Source organism: Dipodomys merriami, unplaced genomic scaffold (assembly GCF_024711535.1).
Source record: "Dipodomys merriami isolate MVZ:Mamm:240054 unplaced genomic scaffold, mDipMer1.0.p SCAF_2, whole genome shotgun sequence".
Lineage (NCBI taxonomy): Eukaryota > Metazoa > Chordata > Mammalia > Rodentia > Heteromyidae > Dipodomys > Dipodomys merriami.
In genome coordinates, this window is record NW_027203381.1 from 28502965 (window position 1) to 28525746 (window position 22782).

The window sequence follows — 22782 nt, forward strand, 5'->3', positions numbered from 1 at the left end:
TCAACAGGGAAATAGTCTGTATTGAGGGAATAAGTAGAGAAAGAATAGTGTCAAGAAAACATGTGAATAAATGGGAGATAGGTTATCTGTGTCACTTGCTATTAAGAAGTCAAAAAATATGAGATTGAAAAGTAATGAAATGATCTGGGGATTTAGAAGAGTAGCAGTGAACATGGTTTTGGTTGAGAGATACAGCAAATCAGAGATAAATGGAAGGTAAAGAGTGGTTTATGCTCTTAGGAAGTTTGGGGAAAAAAAAGAAAGCTCTTTGGCAAGGCAAAATGAATTTTTTATTGTTTTAAGGAGAGACTCCTTGAACATATTTGTGGTTAAAGAAAAAATGAGTGTGGAGAGGAAATGAGTGTGTGAGGGGGCTGACACAGTGAGTGTGTTGGGAAAATAGGAAGGAATATGAATGAGCCACCAAGTAAGGACATTTATATTTGAGCTCTCTATGGGACCTCTAAGGAAAAATACCTGCCTGTAGATACTTCAAAATATGTACTCCAGAGAGAGGTTAGTGCATCACAAAAAGATGTGGCTCTTACCATATAACTAGAGATACAGATCAGTTTTTAGTGAAGGTACACTTAATAGCCAAAGCCATCTCTAGATTTTAATTTGCTTCTTCATTAAAGAAAATGTATGTGGAATTTCATTAGTTGGAATATTTTATTTTAGCTGGGTGTTGGTGGCTCATGCCTGTAACCATAGTTACTCAAGAGGCTGAGATCTGAGGATCACGGTTCAAAGCCAGTCTGGGCAGGAAATCTGTGAGACTCTTATCTCCAATTAACCACCAGAAAATTGGAAGTGGTAGAGTGCTAGCCTTAGGTAAAAGGAGCCCAGGGACAGCATGTAGGCCGAGAGTTCAAGTCCAAGACTGGCAAAAAATATAAAATAAAAAATAAATATAATTATCTTAATTCTGTCCAGAAGAAACAAAAGAGTTAACTCAGTAAGAGTTAAGAAAAAGAGAATGATGAATCTGTTAAGTAAACACTTTCTGTAGTGACTGCCAAATGGCTAGAGTTCTTGTTGCTCCAATCCCAGAAATGCCTTCACAATTCTGCAAGGCCTTCAACAAACAAAAAAGCTCTTAACTTAGATAATGCATATTTCAATGTAGAATGAATGAATGCTTTTTGACTTTTAAAAGTATTAAGAGAAGGTTAACATATGGGGAAGTGAAAATGTCAGTTCAATATAAAGTAAGGAAGATAGTACTAATAACACTATCAAAATTGCTACACAATTAGTTTCCTAAGGGTATGCTCTATGCTATTCTGAATCCTCAGCTATGACTTCTGTGTGGATGTGCACAGAGAAGAGGCCTTTTAGTAGATAAGAGTTCCAATTCTAAGGAATTATATTTCAGAAAGCAGGTGTGTGATCAGGACAACAGAATTTAGTTATCGCTTCTTGCATTGTGGAGCGTTCACAGTAATTCTTAGATCCAGAATTCATTTATATTTTTATATTCAAGCATGTACTTAAGAAGCTTTAAAAACTTGGCACAAGATGAGAAAGACAACATATATGTACATGCTTATAGTATGTCAAGAAGTCTTTCTTTCTTTCTTTCTTTTTTTCCTGCTGAGTTGTATTTATTCATCACAGGACTTGTATGGTTTCTAGATTATTGCTAGAAACATACATTAGTTAAAAGAAACCCCTAAATTTCAGTCAGAGGGTAAAGAAGGAAGCCTTGTAGCTACTAATCACTGATAACAGCATGTTTAAAAATCAATCCCATTCATGTGTTCTCTTGTAACAAATGCCATTTAAGGGAAGAAGATACAGGAGATTTTTTTTTTGAACACGGGAGTTTGAACAGCCTGGGCAGTATGAACAGTGAGACTGACTCAAAAAATAAGAGTAAAGGAAAGGGAGAGGGAGAGGGAGAAGGAAAGAGAGAAGAAGAGGAAGGAGGTAAGCAGGAGACAGGAGAAGGGAGAGGGGAGTGGGCAGAGGAAAGATCCTATAAATATATATTCTCTCTCAAAGGGGCTTTGGAATGATCTCAAAGTCATTGATAGCAGATGACTTTGGATTAGAGAAAAGAAAATTTAATTTTTTTTATAGTGGTGCCTATTTATAGAACCATCATCCACTAAAGGTGAATGAGAATGTAACAGAAGATGCATAAAAAAAGAAAAGAAAAAAATGTAGCATTTTATAGGGATTCAAAGCAAATACTTAAAATTTAGGAGCAGCCATGTGCCAGTGGCTCACGCCTGTAATCCTAGCTACTGAGGAGGCTGAGATCTGAGGATCACGGTTCAAAGCCAGCCTGGGCAGAAAAGTCCATGACACTCTTATCTCCAATGAACTACTCAAAACTGGAAGTGGTGCTGTGGCTCAGGCAGTAGAGTGCTCACCTTGAGTTGAAGAGCTGAGGGACAGCGCCCAGGCCCAAAGTTCAAGCCCCATGACCGACAAAAAAAAAAAAAAAAAAAAAAAAAAAAATTGGGAGCAGTCAGCTTTCAGTATAGATCTTTCATCATTTCTATGAACTATGCCCTAGCACCAACGTGACCTAGAATTCTCCAATAGTATGAAAGGTCCAGAATATAAATAAGGATGAACTGAAAACTTTCACCCTAATGTAACTGTTTTAAAGGAAATCAATCAAACATTAATAATGGTTTTGTATAATTTATGTGAGGTAGTCTTTTGTACATTTTACTCATATAATATTTGTTGCTACTGGAAGTACTGGACAGTTACTAAATGAAATGTAGGTTTAAAATGTGCACTTTAAAATTACCCTCCTTTATTGTGCTCTTTGCAAAAAAGTTTCCTATGCCTAAGCAAAACTACAATAGCATATATTATGTATGTAAGTTCATTCTTTCAGTGAGCAAGCTCCTCTTAACACTGCTCAAAGGTGCTGCTAATAGAATCAAAGGATTATAAACTCTAGTTTATAAGGTTGACTTCATATAGTACTACTCAGCACAAATGTATATCTGGTTTAGAAAGCAAAGACAATTTTGATACTAAAATCTCCAATAGTACAATAATTTTTTGTTAAAAATTATTTTGCTAAAACTAATGACATTAAAAATGTTTACTGAACATTAACCATATTGTAGCAAGACATGAAAAGTCTTATAAATTAATTGATGCAACAGCAGAACTAGAGTATAGAAAGGATCTTGTCTAAAATGGAGTATTGCTCAGACATAAATAAAATGAAATTACTGCATTTGCAGGAAAATGTATGGAACTAGAGATCATTATATTAAGTCAAATAATCATAGCTCCAAAAGTCAAATATCATGGTTTTGCTAGGTCTAAAATTACGTAAGTAACAATAATTAAAGGACTTAAGTATAAAGGGGATACTGTGAGGGGCTGTAGGAGGAAAGAGGGGAAAAGGAAAGGGTATAGGGGAATGACGAAGATCAAACTATATTACATATATATTGTGAAGATATATTGAACTTCATCAAACATTTTAAAAGGGTTGGGAGAATGGAATGGGCTAAGGGAATATACTTCATGTACTTATAAAATTTCAAAATAATGTATTTTGTTATCTATATAATTTTTTAAATTTTGGGTAATGTTTTATCAAGAATATTAGATAGTATTCTTGCTATTCTTTAGTTCTTTTTTACTCTTACCCACAGATGTATCTTTCTATTTTTGCAGAGACAATCTAATGAATTTTCTATTACTTCCTCAATACATTTATATTTGAATGGCCAGAATTATCATTTTAATAGTTCCCTAGTATCTTGATTCTCACAGATTTGAGTTTCAGATCAGGAAATAAAATGCTTTCTTTCTTTCTTTCTTTTCTTTCTTTCTTTTTTTACAGAAAGGCAGTATTAATTAATTCCCTACTTCTAAAATCAGCTGCACATGCAATGGTACCAGATGTTTTCTGTGTTTTCTTGGCCATCTCTCTTTCTTTTTATACTCAAGTTTTCCACAGCACTTATTTCTCAGTTCCATTCTTCAGGTTTTGAATCCTATACCCCATCAGCCTTCTACTGTCTTGACCATCTCTGCCATATTCAGTTATACAATTTCACTTTCTGATTTATATGGAAATTGAGACCACTGCATAGGAATAGCATTAATTACCTGCTAATAGACCTATGCATTTAAAACTGTATGTTCTTTCCATGTTCCTTCCTATTACATTTGGAAACTTCTGCAGAGTCCAATCTATAGAAAACACTAAACTTAAATTCAAAATTAGCCAATTTTATGAAAAACAGATTCAGAGCCAAGATGATTATTTTAGCGACAGAGGTCAGGTGCTAGCACACCAATCAGGGGAATACACATCATCTTGTGTTAATATAGAAAAGTAAAAATCCTTATAAAGTACTCAGAGATGCTCCTCAGGATCATTCTTCATGTGACTCCTCCCTTTCAGGAGTGCTTTCCTTTCCCATGAAACTCTGCTTTTCTTTATATGCCAATTAAGACTCAACTCTCTGAGCTCAGCCTTGTTTTATGTGAATTTCATTTTTCAAATTCTGTGAGACCTGACCTGAAATGTGTCACAATAGGCACATTTTCATCCTTACTATACTTGTTTTTTTTCCCCTGATTTCAATGGCTACTCATGTTCTATGTTCTCTGTCTCTCTCTCACACACACATAACTCATTCACCCATTTGCTCACCTAAATAATAATATGAAGAGTATTTTTCTGACATGTAAAATATGAATATTTTCTTCTAGTTTGTATGTCCACAACTGAATCCCAAATAGTTCCTCTTTGTTCAATGTTCTCTTGATTTGAACAGCTATATTTCAGTGTTTTGTTTAATCATTATACAAAATAATCCACCTATAGGTAAGAGTATTTGTTTAGTTGTCTTGCATGCCACTACTGGGGATTGAACTCAGGGTCTAGGTGCTGTTCCTTAGCCTTTTTTGCTCAGGCTGGAGTTCTTCCATTTGAGCCAGAGCTTCACTACTGGCTTTTTGGTGGTTAACAACAATAAGAGTCTCACAGATTTTCCTGCTCAGGATGGCTTTGAACTGAGTCTCCTGAGTAGCTAGAATTACAAGCCTGAGATACCAGAGCCCAGAAAGAAATATTTTCCTACTGTCATAGTTCTACAGCTCAAATCTCTGGATCTTATTCATATCTTGACATTTGTATAGCTTATTAGATGTTAAGAATCTCAACAGGTTCTTTACAACAATATATATGTATATATAATATGTACATAAATATATAAAATATAAATATGTTATAGCCAGATGGCTATACATAATATAAATTATAAATATGTTATAGCCATCTGGCTATAGATTTAGATACAGATATAAAATGCTGGTATATTTTTTTTTATCAATGTTGTCACATCTACATAAATCTACCTCCTTAGACTCATCAAGTAATATGATAAGAAAGTCTTTTTTATTATTTTTTAATTTTTAAAAAATTTTCTTTAAGTGGTTGAACAAGGAAGTTCCCATTCTACTAAACAGTATATGAATACAAAGTGTCTGATAACATTGAAGAAAGTCTCTTTTAATCAGAAAAAAGTTCTTTATATATAATAATAGGTTTCCTTGGCTCTATTGAAACTTACTTTTTAAAAAGAAAACCCAACAATCCTATTTTTTCTTTTTTACAACAAACCTTTTTTATACTTTTAAATGTTTGGATACATAACTTAATGGTAATAATTTTTCAATTCTTCCTCTTTATAATTACTTGTATATTGATAAAATGAAAACACTTGACTATACTGCTATAAACTCTTTAAATGCAAATTTGTTTTCTTTCTAATTTTGGATTTTAAACTGTATATCACAATCCTGAAGATGTATGTATGTATGTAAATAATGCTAACATACTAGTTTCCTACAAATTTAAAAGCTGACTGATGTATTATATTGGTAAAGTTTTAAGCAATCAAACTAAAGCTATGTGGAAGTTGAGCTCAGAGTGGAGGACAAGTTACTAGGAAGTGACTTGCTGACTGCTCTGTTGCTGGCATTGTGCCCCTATGACACTGAGCACATGAAGGAAGACTTGTTCCTTATGTGCAGGACGCAGTGCTGAATGTGCATGTGAGATTTTTTTTTGGGGGGGGGGTCGGTCGTGGGGCTTGAACTCTGGGCCTGGACGCTGTGCTCTTCAGTTCAAGGTGAGTACTCCACCACTTGGGCCATAGCGCCACTTCTGGTTTTCTGGTGGGTTATTGGAGGTAGAAGTCTGTCTCATGGACTTTTCTGCTCAGGCTGGCTTTGAACCGTGATCCTCAGATCTCAGTTTCCTGAGTAACTAGAAATATAGGCGTGAGCCACCGGTGCCGGGCTGTGAGATGTGTTTTGAATTGCTTTTCTATTAATGGAGCACTCCACTGTCCCTCTTATAACTAAAAGCACATTTGTGAAGAGGTTCCCAGTAATAAGTGGTGCATCTTACAACTCTGCAAACATGATTTTCCTGTATTGGGAGCTAATCAGCCCCCAAACTTAAAGCATGGAACTAATTAGCAATATACTCTAATCAAATCTATATACAGTCTATTCAAAAATGTGTATTTTACCCCCACAACTGGCTAGCAATGTATTTGTTGTAGATCCCATTTGCAGATTTGTGTAAATGCCATTTATAGATGCTTTTCCTTTCTTATCCTTGTTTTTTTTAATGCATTTATGTGCTAGCAAGTATGAAGATAATCTACATCCTGAACTACACCTTCCCTGCTGTCGTGAGACATAGGATGGCAGTATCACCATTGCATTCCCATTGGACTTACACATTTCCCAAATGGTAGTTGTAAAATTTTCAGGGTTTGGGAGTGCTAGATGGACTGTTTTGTCTGTTGGCTTCTTTTCTAGAGTTTGGAAAGTCCACATTACAGAAAGTCTTTAACTTGCCAGTTGATTTTAAATATTGTGCCTTGTGCAGGTCTGTATACATCTTGTAAGCTGCGTTACATTACTTACTGTGTACAAGATGTTAAAAAAAAACAAAAAAGTTTGCTATTGTTAAAAGCAAAAAAGAAATTCACTTCACAAAAATGAAATATGGCAACAGACCCATGCTCATGGAATTTACTAGTACTCTGTATATTCCCACACTCATGAAGCAACTGTCTTGAGAGAAGAATGCAATGACCTTGTTCCACTGTTCAGACCCAGTGCCAGCTAGATGGCAATATTTTGGGGGGTTGAAAAGAATTCCTCCAAGATGCTCTAAATTGCTGTGTAATAAATGGTGTTTCTTCTTCTATAACCAAGATTCAGTGACTCAAGAAAAAAGAGCAGTAATGGGAATGACTCTACTCATGACTTCTTGCAATGATCAACTAGAGATACTTTTTCTTTTCTTCCCAATGACTTTCGGGTCACTGGTCCTAGTTCTAAAGGAAAGAGTACTTCTACTAGGAAATACAACAATGATTAAACTGAAATAGAAGTAGACACTGCTACCTGGACATTAAGGGCAATCCATACCTCTAAAGTAATAGGTGATAAAAGGGGATATTTTCAAGGTAGAGTGATTGATTATGATGACCAAGAGGAAAACAGGTTATTATTCACACAATAAAGAATATGCCTAGAGGCTGCGGGGTGGGGGAAAAAAAAAAAAGAATATGCCTAGAATATAAAGGATCTTTTGTAGAGGCAAGAAATGTCAGGACTGTGGGCTGTGTTAAGCCCACAAAATCATTTGGTTCATGACATGACAGACATGTATGCTTCTTGTTGACTATCCAAAGCTATCTGCCTGTATTGATAACTTTGTATGGCCCATCAATGATGTCATTATAAATACCAAAATAACCCTTGACACAAATGGTTTTCTAGCCTTTCAGGGTATCTCTTAGTGCTTTGTCCTGTTATAAAAGTCAATGGGAAACTACAACCCATTTCAGGCAGGACCACAAAGTGTTCAGCCCCTGCAGGAACAAAAGTCAGGATTACCCCACAAAACAACCACTGAGTTAGGTTACTAGTTAGTTCTAGCCATATGGCTATTCCCAGAAATGAGGACTATAGTGATTATGAATATCACCTTATTATTTTGTTTGGTATGTATATTATATTATATTTATTATATATAATGTATTTATTATATATATTTAATATATATTTAATATTAACCAAATATCTTTTGTTGCTTTTCTTTTTCATTGCTTATTCATGTAAACATAAGATGCATCAAGAATTACATTTCAAAATTTTATGTACAAGGAGAAGAATGAACAAAGAAAGGAAAAACATGTTTTCAGTGGTATGTAGGATAGTTATATAATATTAAGAAGAAACATGACATTTTTATTGGCTTAATTCAGAGATTAAAAGATATGTATAAGTCATGGGCTGTAATGGTCTTTTCTATCACTTTGGCCACATTAAGTCTTCAGTGAAATAATCTAATATAGGTGTAACTATGAAGAGGTTTTATATATGTAATTAAACTATATAAAATCCCAGTCAATCTGAATAGGGTTGCTTCAACTTCTCGAAGAGCTACAAAAGCAGAGCTTTTTGTAAAAGCTTTTATGAAAAGGAAGAAATTTCCTCTGTGGTTTGCAGCTTCAGCCTACTCCTGCATTCTAGCTGACCTCCCTCATAGCCTACCTTAGGGATTTCAGACTTGCTCAGCCAGCACCATAACAATATAAGCTAATTCCTTGCAATACATCTCATAATATATATCTTATTCTGTTTTTTCAATCCTCTAATACCAAACTTTACCATTTCATTGGATATAACAAAGAAAGATTCTCTTTCTATCTACTAGCTCAGGGCTCAGATTCAACGTAAAGAATTAAGACTTGCATACACTTCTGAATACTAAAGTAGAAAATACAACATTGCAAAAGGAATGCAGAAATCCATCCTCTTTACTCACAGGAGTAATGTGAAAAATAAGTGAATTGAGTTCAATGTATAAAACTTTCTCCGTAGGATAATCAAAAATTAACACTGTACTATGGAGTTATTTTGAGAAAGGCATGTACCTATACAATAAACCCATCAAGCACATAATTATATTCTCAGATTCTTTATAACCAAAATGTAGGCTCAGGAAACATTATATTATATTTGTTATTATTTCTTTCATGTCATAATAAAAGAAACCTTCAGCTATCCTCTTTCCAGAAAGTTCCCACATACCAATACTTCCACAAATAAAACAATGTTCTTGTTTATGAGATAATGTACTTGTCAATTGTTTTTTTGTTAGTACATTAACTCTGTATATTCAGTTGTCTAGAATCTAAAAATCAAAAGTTCAATTATCTTTTTTGGCAGTTAGAAAAGCAAGTTAAAATATTTCTAATTTAAAATAAAAATCATGAGATGTATAAATTTTGTGCTTTCCCTAAGGAACTCTTGGAACTTCTGAAAACAAGAATATTTAATCATTACTATTGTTAAATCTTATGTTGCCTCTACTCATTCATAGACACATGAAAGGTTCATATGTCCCTATGATTTTTAATATAAAATGTTTTAGCTTCCATCTATTTTAACTCAATTCTTACTTTGTCCCCTTACTGAATAATATCTAATGTGAAAAATATAATTTGTAGAAATTAAACACCATAATATGTTTATAGATTCCTTTCACAGAAAAATCTTAAACAGGACCTATTTAATCAACTACATTATAATATCCCATAACTGCTATTTCAATTCTACTGAAGTACTACCAAACAAAAGTTGTTGGTTTCATACTAATCTCAATTTATTGACAGTTGTTGAAAGAGTGCTAAAAAATAAATGGTAATTTCTAACTAGTGCTAAAACATAAGTAATAATTTCTAAACGATTGATATTTTCAATTCTACTGTTTGTCTCTATTTCCTGGTAACTAGTGTCACCTTCTAAGATGCTAAGGCCATATTGTGATAAGTTTCAAATTGCAGCAGGATAGGTAATTACTCCAGGAAGGAACTAAACTATTCATTCCAGATAAATCTGGAAATGAGGCATAAATGCAAGCAAATTCAACTGAAAATGAAACTTTCAGTTTCTCAATTCTACTAAAAATTTTGGCTAGGAAGAAAATTACTTTCAAAAAGATTTGCAAGAGCATTAGTGCTTAAGAGGAGGAGGAGAGAATACAGTATTAAATCCAATGTATATGCTACAATATTAGGGAAAATGAGAGAAGGGGTGGGTTGGGAGGAACAGATGAAAAGGATAACACTGATGATCAAAATGAAATGTGTTCATAACTTGCTTTGTTGAATGACAACTCCTTTGTACAACTATTTAAAGATAATAAAATATATTTTGAAAGAACCAAATAGTGACAGAATCATCACTATTCTCCTTTCTCATGCAGCAGATAGCTTGTTATCTAGTTGCTTTTATCTAAACCAGTTGTAGCAACGATATTTTTCTAGGACATTTCTCTTAATTCCTACCAACCATACTACTCTACCACTACTACACATACATATATCAAACTGTAAGAAATGTTATTCAATCAGATAATCTAATATCCTTTCAATGTATGAACTTTAAATGTATGAACCTTACTCCATTGTATGGATATATGAGCTTTTGTTTATCCAGTTACTAGTTGTTGTATGTTTAAGGATTTTCTACTTTGCAGTTATTATGAAAATGATGCTATTTTCATATATATATATATATATACATGTATATTTGATTGTACATTACTTAGGCATCGACTGCTGAGTAGTTTGGTATTCTATATTTAATTGACAATTTTGTATGCATTAAAAAGGTAAAGAATTTTAAAAATCCAACAATTTTCTAGACAAAAGTTCCAAAGAAGCAAGGGTTTATACGTTATAACATAAAACAATTTGAGAGATAATACAAGGTCCCTGAATCTACTCACCACTAGCCTCTGGTAACTATTACTCTACTCCCAATATCTATGAGTATCAGCTTTTAAATATCTTATATAAATGGAACAGAATTTAGTGCCAGATTTTTTTGAAAAGGAGCTAAGAACACACATCGAAGAATGGACAGTCTTCAATAAATGATGTTATATGAACTGGGTATCACATGCTTTAACAGTGACACTAGACTCCTGTCTCTTACTAGTTACAAAAAAAATCAAATCAAATGGATTAAAGATTTCAATGAAAGACCTGAAACAATAAAATTATGACAAGAAACAATGCTTAGGATTAGCAGTGGAATAGGTTAGGATTTTAAAATTACCAAGTATAAGAAATAAAAACAAAAATTGACATGGAATTATAACAAACTGAAAGCTGCTACAGAGCAAAGAAAACAATTATCAGAGTGAAGAAAGTATATATAGAGCGCAAGAAAATGTCCGGTATATATAAAAAGTTAAAAAGAAAAAAACTCAAATGACCTAATGATGTTTCTCTAAAGAAGATATACAAATGGCCAACAGGTATGAAGGGGAAGTTCACTATCTTGGGACTTGGTCGACCTTTTAGAGGAACACTCTCCTTTCTCACACACAATTTTCTCTAAGGTTTCTCAGATATCAATAACCAGTCTCAGAAGTGTAACCCCAATGCCTATCATTCTAAACCCTAAATCTTACTTCAATTTCTTTTAGGAGATTTAGACTTAAATTTCTCCTCATTTACTAGAAAGTTTTGGCTGGAAATCCTGCCTGTTTAATAATCACAAACTGTTGGAAATACAAAAAAACAGGCAGGGTGCAGAGCAATATCTTTACAGTTAGATAATTACTGAAAAGAATAAAAGTTGCTATTTTGGCTCTTATTCTAATAATTTTTAAAATGAAATTAACCTTTATTACAAAATAATTTTAAAATTTTCCTTTCAATCAACCAAACCCCACATATGAGGCCTGATACTTAAATCGACTCATAATCTAACGTATTTTACTAATTTAATGTTTAATTTCACCTTGCTTTTCTGGCAAAATTGAGACATATCTATTGACGGTCCTTACACAGCTTTATTTTCTTCCCTTTAAAATCCCTTCACCTCTCTTTGCATAGAACACAACACACACACACATTCATCTAAGTGTGTGTGTGCATGTGCGCGTGAGGGTGTGTGTACCTGTGTGTGTGTATTTGAGGTAGGAAAATAGATATTATCCTAATCCTACTAAAATTCTATCTTTTAGGACTTATTTCAAATTAAAATCTTCCAGAAATCTTTTTTGATTCTTTCCTATTTCCTCTATTTTGTGTAAATGAGGAGGATTTATATATTTTTAATATTGTATATTGTAATAATATAGTATTTGAAGGCAGTGATTTCCCTACACCTCCTACAGTATTAAGCAAGTTTTCTTATTCATATTTATATTTTTGCAGAAATGGTGATCTAACTCAGAACCTCATGTGATAGTAAGTATTCTACCACTGAGCTACATCCCCAGTCCCTACTTTTAAAAATAGTTGGCATTTAATAAAGCTTTTGTTAAATTATTATTATGTGAAAATATAAAAATAGATTTTTAGGACTGTGCAAAATTACTAAACAGTTTATAAAATTCACCTTTTCATAGTCTATAAACAACAAACAAAGTATAAACACAGAGAACATATAACTCAAAATCATAGTGTAAGTTTTTAAGTCATTATCATCTTTCATGTGATAATTAACTTCCAATAGTTTGGCTCAGCTGTGTCCTACGATTTGCTCTTTATTTGTCATTAAGGTCTCACATATTATTTATTTTCATTGTATAGCATTTATGCAAGAAGGCAGCAATGTAAGCTCCCATGCCTGTGATCCTTCCCACAGATAATAGAAAATAAATTGCAATTAGATCTTGGTAATTGTATATAATTAACTCAAAATGAGCTGTTAATTACAAAAAATATGTTTTTCACTTTCTCATTATCTCATTTATTTAAGTTCCAAATTCTTAATGCCCCACTTGAGTAAGTTTAATATTTTAAACACATAATGTTTTTAATAGTAGACTAATTTAAATTTCCAAATAAACAAAATTTAGCTTAAAATTAAATTTTATCTAGGGAGTTGTCCTATTAAAGTCGAAGAGCTGCAAGGTAGATAGAAGGTCATTTTCATAACAGTTCTCTATTATATGTCCTAAAAGCAGCAGGCATTCTAGTTTGAATAAATCTACACAGGCTAATCAAGGCAGTACAGTAGTCTCTACTGATCCATCTCGACCTTTTCCTGGGTTAAGTGGAAACCACATTAGTTGTACAGCCAACTGAATAAAGGATACATTGAATTTCTGTCTTTACCTCTTTTAATCTCACATTAGATTAAATAACTTAAGAACTGTTGAGTGAGATTCTAGGTTTTCCAATGACTGCCAGACTTTTCAAGCAGTAGCCAGTTTCTTAAAACTCTTAAATAATACTTTTGAAAGGTCTAAAGTTTTTTTTTTCCAGAAGCATACGAGGAGATAATTTTTTAAAGTTGTATATAATCTTATTTGATTTCTGTCATTATTTAAATGTATAGTTTACATGGTCAAATGTTGGAAACCTTGTACTGGAATGTTACTTTTCAGAGCATTCACTACACCTATTAAGTACAGTGACAAAAATATTCATAAGTTGTAAGAGAATATAAATAAACTATTACAACCTTTTGGAAAATGAAAACAGCACAGACTATAATAACATCATTTCCAATTCTATCAGTGTCTCCCTAGCAATTTGATTCTGTGGAATTTAAATAAAAATAAAAAAGGTTCTAGGACACAAAAATGTATGGATAGCCATGCTTACTATAATATTGTATTCTTCATTAAAGAACATGGAATCATTTGCATGTTCAGCAATTGAAAACCTACTCAGTAACTTGATATATATATATATATATATATATATATATATATATATATATATATATATAAATCTTGGATTATGCACTTATAATAAATAAAGTATTATTAGCTTTCTATTGTGACCACGAATCACAACAAATTAATAGGTTTAAATAACACATATTTATTATATTAGGAAATACTAAGACCCAGAAGCCTGACATGGATCTTACTGAGCTACCTGGGTTAACATCTGTGAGTCAGAAGGGCCATGTTCTTTCCCAGAGGCCATGGAAGAGAAACATTTACTTAACTCATCTGGATTGTTAGCAGAGTTCATCTCCCTGAAGCTGGAGGACTGGGAACTCTACTTCTTTGCTGGTTGTCAGGTCGGAACTTTATTTTTAGTTTCCTACTTGAATGGATTGGCCTGTGACTTTTCTCCATCTTCACAGCTAGCAAAATACGGTTAATTACTTCTTTGCATCTTAGCTCTACTCCTGGTCTGTATTTCTGACCTAACAAGGAAATATTCCCATCCCTCCCCACCCCCTTTTTGTCAGTTGTGGGGCTTGAACTCTGGGCTTGGCGCTGTCCCTGTGCTCTTCAGCTCAAGGCAGTGCTCTACCGCTTGAGCCACAGTGCCACTTCCGGTTTTCTAGTGGTTTATTGGAGATAAGAGTCTCATGGACTTTCCTGCCCAGGCTGGCTTTGAATGGTGATCTTCAGACCTCAGCCTCCTGAGTAACTAGGATTACAGGCGTGAGCCACCGGTGCCCGCCCAGCAAATTCCCCAATTTTTGGGGAGAGCGGTCCTGGTCCCTGGGTCTGTGTCCTATCCCCAAGATAGTTTTTAGTTTTTTGCTCAAGACTAGCACTGTAAAACTTGAATCACAGCTCTACTTTCAGCTTTTTGGCAGTTAATTGGGTTGTACAGAATTTCCTGCTAGGACTGGTTTTGAACGTTAATCCGCAAACCTCAAGTCTCCTAAGTAGTTAGGATTACAGGCATGAGCCACTATTGCTAGCTAACATTTCCCACTTTTAACAACTTCTGTGATTAGACAGGGCCTATTCAGAGAAGTCAGGATAATCTACCTATCTCAGCTCCATTTTCTTGCTCATATATGCAAAGTTCTTTTCCCATGTAAGATAAAATATTCAGAATTTATAGGTATTAGAACTTGCACAAATTTTAGAAGAGAAATTATTCTGGTTAATATAGTGCTATTATCTGAAAATCTGATAACCATCTTTCCTTTTTTTCTGTTTTTAAACACATTTCTCCTGATATGTGCCATAATCATGCTTAGTGTGACTTGATTGTTTTCTAGGTTTGCTACACAGTGATTTCATCCTGAAATGTTCCTATCCATAATCCTGGAATTTTTCATTCCTGCATCATATTTCCCTTTCCCAGGTTGCATGTTATCCTCTTTTTGGTTTATATGCCTTTATTATGTCAAAACATGTTTTCATTTATTCACAATAAGCATGATAAATCTAAAACTATTAGACACACAAAGAAAAGGAAAACATGATTAAATGCGAAAGTTAATTAAAAGATAGAAACTGACAACCCACTATTAGAACAAGTAATTTAAAGCAGCTATTATAATCATCTGATTAACATAAAGAAAAATGTTTAATAGAAATAAAGTAGGAATCTTATCAAAGAAATAGATCTTATCAACAAGACCCAAAAGGAAATTCCAAAGCTAAAAAAAAAAAAATCTGAAACTGAAAAAAAATCACTATAGGGCTTTAACACAGATTGAAAAAACAAACAAAAAAAGCAGGTAAGGGTAAACCAATAAGAAATTGATCATAAAGACAAAAACCATTTTTAAAATTAGAGTATCACAGACCTATAATAAAATATCTATAGGCTTAATATACATACATGTAATTAAAATACTAAAATAAGGAGAAAAATTAATTTTAAAATCTAATGATTTTAATTTTAAAAATTTCATAAAAAGAATTCTTAAACATTATTTGTGGGATACAAAGTTATTTGATTTGTATAATAAACAACTGGCAATGTGAACCAAAAATCTTAAATCTTTAGAAGCACTTTAAATAGAGCCAGTTGCTAGTTTCTCACTCCTTATTGCTAGCTATTCATCAGGCTGAGATCTATAGTATAAACCCAGCCTGAGCAGAAAAATCTATGAGACTCTTATCCCTAATTAATTAGCAAAAAGGGAGAAGTGGATCTGTAGCTCAAGTGGTAAAGTGCCAGCCTTTTTAGTGAAAAAGCCAAACAAGAGCAAGAGGCCCTAAATTCTAGCCCCAGTATCAGCACACACACACAAAATAATTTTAAATGGATTTATACACACTAACTTTACTTGTAGGAAATACCAAGGACATAGGCATAGATAAAATAAAAAAATAGAGAAATATTCTTCAAGGAATAAGTTATAATCACAAAATTTTGTATTATTATAAATTATATTTTCAAAGTAAATGCAATAACTGAATTACAGGTAACAGATTTAAGTATTGAGATATAGTTGCCACATAATAAATATCTGCTCAATAAATGAGTTTTCATAGAGTATGTAATAAAAATATGATATGGTGAGAAATAGACTATACTAGCAATATAATGAAATAAAGAAGTGGGCTCACAGGATTATTTTTGGGAGATAGGATTATAAATTTTACTTTTTACATTTTTCTATATTTTTCAAAAATTTAAGATGAGATTTATATAGTTAGAAAATAAGAATACCAAATATTCTAAAATGTATATTCCTAGTCTTCTCCCATCATCTAGGTCCCACATTTACCTTGGTGCAGAGTAACTCCCATTTACATCCAGATTGAGCTCTCTGGGTTTAGTAAACACTTTATCAGCATCCTCTCTGGACTTAAATGCAGTTTGTGTTCTTAACCTGTAAGAATAAATGCAGAGAATTTCTAATCACAAAGAGCCTGATGGACAGAAAGGTAAATTTTGGAAAACCATAGTCTTCTATCTAGACCCAAGCAATTATTCCCAGATTTAAACTCAATCTGTAAAAAATGAATAGGTTGACTGTGTACACTTTGAGCTTAGCACATGTGAAGACTTAGGCTCAAATTTAAAGCATGTATGCATGTGCATACACACACATGCACAGATACACACACATTAATTTCAAAATACACAAATAATTGTCCATAAGAATATAAAATCCCTCTGGACGCTGGTGGTTCATGCCCGTAATCCTAGCTACTCAGGAGGCTGAGATCTGAGGATCTCGGTTCAAAGCCAGCCCGGGCAGGAAAGACTGTGAGACTCCTATCTCCAATAAACCACCAGAAAACTGAAAGTGGCACTGTAGCTCAAGTGGTAGAGCGCTCGCCTTGAGCTGAAGAGCTGAGGGACAGCGCCAGGCCCAGAATTCAAGCCCCACGACCGACAAAAAAAAAAAAAAATCCCTTATTAGGACAGTGTGGGAGTTGGTTGAATACATGGTTATATAAAAAATAATACACTTTCTTTATTTGGAGAATGAGTTGGATAGAATGTAATTTAAAAACTAAAAATTATAGATGCTTTAGATGCACTTTAAGTATCTTCTGCAGAAATTGAAGGTTTCTCTCTATTCATTGCTATGCAAGTGTATTTTGGTTATTGTTAGATTACCATTTGTTATCACAACAAAATACTCCTAAGAACTTCAGATGGGAGGGATTAATTCTGACTCATGGTTTCAGAGGTCTTAGTCTCTGTTTGGCTGGCTCCACTGCTGTGGGTCTTAGATAAGGCTAAAACATCATGGTGGAGAAAATCTGCTCATCACATAGCAGCCAGAAGGAAAAAGGAATCAAGGACAAGGTATACTTTCCAAAGTATTCTATACTGGCTTCTAATTTCTATTATCTCCTGATGATTGGCTCATCTCCAAATTCAATACTGTTCATTTGATGAATTCACTATAGAGTGAAAGTGTATATAATATAATCCTAGACAAGATTAGGGCATTCACTTGGATATTCTTCTCATAAAATTTGTGCATCATAGGGGACTTAGTAAATGTTCACTAAAACAAGGAGACAAATTTATTTTCAAAACTATACTTTATATCAAACAATACAGTACTAATATTGTAAATACTAGTAACTCTGAGGTAGTTAGGTGGGAAGGAAACTAGACCTAATTTTTTTAGTAGTTAATAAGAGTTTTAATTCTGTTGTATTGAATAAATAGGATCTAGATAGATAGAAAAGCAGAGTGAAGATATTTAAATCAGAGAAAAATGTTTGGAAATGTTCCTCATTTAATAAGTAATAAGAGTTATGAGGAGACAAATGTGCCTTGGAAAACTGTTAGGAGAAGTGGGGCAAGTGGGTAGATGTGATTACAGATTTTAAAAAGTTCTAGATACTAAGCTGAATACACATAACAGTAGAAAAATTTCATGAGTTTCTAAAATTCAGAAGTGGCACAATAAAGGCAATGTCTTAAGAGGATACATTTGAGAGACATATTCTTGACATATGATACTAATGTGCAGAAAGTTGAATTCTAGATAACTCATAAATGATAAAATGACATAAATCTAAAAACTGGGAAAGAAAATGTTTCACTTGTCAGTCTGGAAGTATGAACTGTGATACAGATTAATTAAATGGAGAAATGTAACTTCCGAGTTTTATGTTGTAACAGCTAACAATGGTAGATGAATTTATTTCTGTGGTGTAAGGAATTCAGAGAATGAAAGATGAAGACCCTCCAATAAAAAGTTTTGAGCTAGACATAGTGAAGCAGGTCAGTAATCAAAGTACATTGGCAAGATTTCAAGATTGAGGTCAGCATAAGCTACATAGGAAATTCCATCTCCAGAGGCCAAAAATGGTTGAGTTTTTGGTTGTGCATTTCATTTAATTTTTTCAAGTTATTGAATGAAGAAAATTTAATTTTAGGTCTAGAGCTATAACAGACAAATAGAATGGTAGAATTACAAAAATTGTAAAAGATGACAAAGGCACTTGAAAGTAGTCTGAACAGTTCTCAGTTAACCAGTTCTACAGTTTTGTTTTTGTTTTTGTTTTTTTTTTTTGGTCGGTCGTGGGGCTTGAACTCTGGGCCTGAGTGCTGTCCCTCAGCTCTTCAGCTCAAGGTGAGTGCTCTATCCCTTGAGTTACAGCACCACTTCCAGTTTTCTGATGGTTTATTGGAGATAAGAGTTTCACGGACTTTCCTGCCTGGGATGGCTTTGAACCTCCATCTTCAGATATCAGCCTCCTGAGTAGCTAGGATTACAGGCCTGAGCCACCAGTGCCTGGCTACAGTTAGTATTATAGCTGGGCATTGTCTGATAGTATGTTTAAGAAGATTGAAAATGTCCCAATGTAAAACATTGAGGTTTTCCTAAAGCAAGGAAGTGAATAATGCCTTTTGACCATAAAACTCATCTAAACAAAACTATAAAAAAGTCAAGGAAGAGAAGTGCTTAGAGGATGTAAACAAATCATAGTTAGCATAAAAAAGAAAATTAACATTAAGAGATCTGGACCCAAAGAGGAGCTCCTGCCCTCTCAGGTGAGTAGTTAGCCAGATGGTATACAGTTTTACTTTAAATGTAACAAATTCCAAGGCCATTGACAAGATAACTGGAATTTTCCTCCTCACTACAGACTTGTATTGTGACCTTTCCTGTAACTATTCTTTGTAAAGTACTTTAATTCAATCTGCAAAAAGTCTAATTTAAAAAATAAAAACAGCAAGTTTATAGCTCTGAGTTCCTACATCAACAAATTGGTGAGATCTGAAACCAACAATTTACCTGAAGCTCCTTGAAAAAGAGCAACAAGCTGAACCCCAATCCAGTAGCAGGAAAGAAATAATTAAAATAAATCAGAATTAAATGAATTAGAGCCCATGAAAACCATAGAAAGAATCAACAGAACAAAGAGTTGGTTCTTCGAAAAAATTAACAAATTGACATACGCTTAGTAAATCTTATTAGAAAAAGAAGAGAACACACCCAAAAAAACAAAGTCAGAGATGAGAATGGAAACACCACAACAGAAACAACCAAGATTCAGAACATTATAAGGGAATACTTCTTAAACTTTTATGCTAATAAGTTTGAGAATCTGGAAGAAATGGACAAATATTGACATGTCCAAACTAAACCACAATAATTTAAACCAACTTAACAGACCCATATCAAGCACTGAAATAGAAACAGCAATAAGAGATGTCCCACCCAAGAAAAGCCCAGGGCCTGGATTTATAGTTGAATTCTACAAGGACTTCAAAGCAGAATTTACACCAATACTTCTCCAACTTTTCAATGAAATTGAAAGTGAAAGTTCACTACCAAACTCTTTCTGTGAAGCCATCATAATCCTCATCCCAAAACCAGGCAGGAACTTATCAAAAAAAGAGAATTACAGACCCAGTTCTTTGATGAATATCAATGCAAAACTTCTCAACAAAATTTTGGCCAATTGACATCAACAACTCTTCAAAAATATCATACACTATAATTCATTTCAGGGATACAAAGCTAATTCAATATACGTAAATCAACTAATTTAATACATCATATCAATAAGAACAAGGATAAGAACCACATGACTATCTCAATAGCTAAAGGAAAAGCATTTGACAAGATCCAACTCCCCTTTATGATAAAAGCTCTGGAGAAAAACTAGAAATCCATGGAACATTCCTCAGTATAATAAAGCCTATGTATGACAAACCTACAGCTAGCATTATTCTTAATGGCAGTTCCTCTAAATTCGAGAACAAGACAAAGATGTCCTCTCTCTCTACTTCTCTTCAATTTAGTATTAGAATGCTAATAGGATCCAAAAAGGGAAAGATGAAGTAAAACTCTCCCTCTTTGTAGATGACATGATTTTGTATTTAAAGAACCCCATGGAGTCCACTCTCAAATTACAAGATGAGTCAAAACTTTGGCAAAGTAACAGGGTATAAAATTAACCCTCAAAACAATACTCGATAGGAAATGTACTCATTACCTTACTCATGTATCTGTAACCCCCATGTATACTATTTTTACAATAAAAAACATTTAAAAAAGCAATAGTTTTTCTGTATGCCAAAACTGAGAAGAAGGTATCTGAAATCAAGAAAGCAACTCCTTTTGTGATAGTCCCACAAAATACCTAGGAGTTAACTAGGAGGTTAACTCATGTAACTGTAACCCCTCTGTACAGTATTTTTACAATAAAAAACTTATTTAAAATAAAATAAAATAAAGAAGTGAAGGACCTCTATGATGGAAACTTAAAAAACCCAAAAAAGGAAATTAAAGCAGAACTAAGGAAGTGGAAAACCTCCCATGTTCCTGGATCAGGAAGATTAACCTCATGAAATAGCAATACTGCCAAAGGCTATTGACAAATTCAATGCAATACCTATCAATATTCCAACATCATTCTTCAATGAAATAGAAGAAGCAACCCCAAAATTTATATGCAACACTAAAAGACCCCAAAGCGCAAAAACAATCCTTAGCAGAAAAACAGTGCTGAAGGAATATCAATTCCAAACTTCAAATTCTACTACAAAGCCAGAGTAATCAAAACAGCTTGTTACTGGCACAAGAACAGACCTGAGGACCAATGGCATAGAACTGAAGACCCAGAAATGAACCTAAATACCTATAGCCACCTAATCTTTGATAAGGGAGCTAAAAAAAGTAGAATGGAAGAAACACAGCCTCTTCAGTAAGTGGTAGTGGTAAACTTGGTTAAACACTGGTAGAAAACTAAAGCTAGCCTTTATATATCACCGTACACCAGAATCAAATCCAAATGGATTAAAGACGTCGAAGTCGAAGCAGACATCCTGAAAACATTACAGGAAGGAATAGGAGAAACCCTAGGGCTTCTTGGCACAGGCCAAAATTTTCTTAATAAAGACCCAGAATCACAACAAATCAAAGAAAGGTTGGACATATGGCACTGCATGAAACTACAGAGCTTCTGCATAGCAAAGGACATAGCTAGCAAGATCAATAGAAAGCCCATGGATTGGGAGAAGATCTTCACTAGCCAGACAACAGAGAAAGATCTCACCTCTAAAATATACTTAGAATTCAAAAAATTAAATCCCCCAACAACAAATCCTCAAAGAAACAATCACCTGATTAATAAGTGGGCTAAAGACTTAAAGAGAGACTTTTCTGAAGAGGAAATAAGAATGGCTAATAGACACATGAAGAAATGCAACTTCTCTAGCCATAAAAGACATGCAAATCAAAACAACATTGAGATACCACCTCACCCAAGTTAGAATCACCATAATTAAGAAATCTAATAACAACAGATGCTGGAGGGGATATGGCCAAAAGGGAACCCTACTGCAATGTTGGTGGGAGTGTAAACTTGTTCAACCACTTTGGAAAGCAATATGGAGGTTCCTCAAAAGACTCCACATAGAGCTCCCGTATGACCTAGCAATCCCACTTTTAGGTATTTACCCAAACAATCACAAACAAGGCCATACTAAAGCTACCAGCACAAATAGGTTTATCACAGCATTATTCACCATAGCTAAGATGTAGAACTAACCCAGATGCCCCTCAGTAGATGAATGGATCAAGAAAATGTGGTGGATATATATATATATATATATATATAATATATATATAATATATATTATATAATATATATTATATATATATAATATATATATATATATATATATATAATGGAATTCTATGCCTCCTCCATCTGAAAGAATGACATCACCCCATTTGTTAGGAAATGGAAAGACTTGGAAAAAATTATATTAAGTGAAGTAAACCAGACTCAAAGAAACATAGGTCCCATGGTTTCTCTTCAACTGCAATAACTAGTATATATCTAGGACAAGCAGAAGAGGTCAAAAACTATGTACATTAAAAAAAAAAGCTATGTACATATAACCATATTATAACCGGATGCTAAGCGAAATGAACCTCTTTTAAAGACCTTTCTCCTATGCAATTTCTTTTGAGACAGTTTTAATTTTCTATTTTAAAAATTGGGTACAGCTAGGTGCCAGTGTCTTTTGCCTAACTATAATCCTAGCTACTCAAGGAGCTAAGATCTGAGGATCATAGTTC

General features: G+C 33.6%; 1 protein-coding gene across 7 annotated transcripts in view; it reads right to left on the reverse strand.

The window, feature by feature from the left end:
* Kiaa1328 (KIAA1328 ortholog) overlaps nt 1-22782 on the reverse strand; it is a 199439-nt gene that overhangs the window by 72612 nt on the left and 104045 nt on the right. For all 7 annotated transcript variants that reach the window (XM_070029297.1, XM_070029293.1, XM_070029294.1 and 4 more), the window contains one exon: nt 16498-16602. In XM_070029297.1, coding sequence (XP_069885398.1) covers nt 16498-16602 — 105 coding nt within the window. The remainder of the gene's footprint in view (nt 1-16497; nt 16603-22782) is intronic.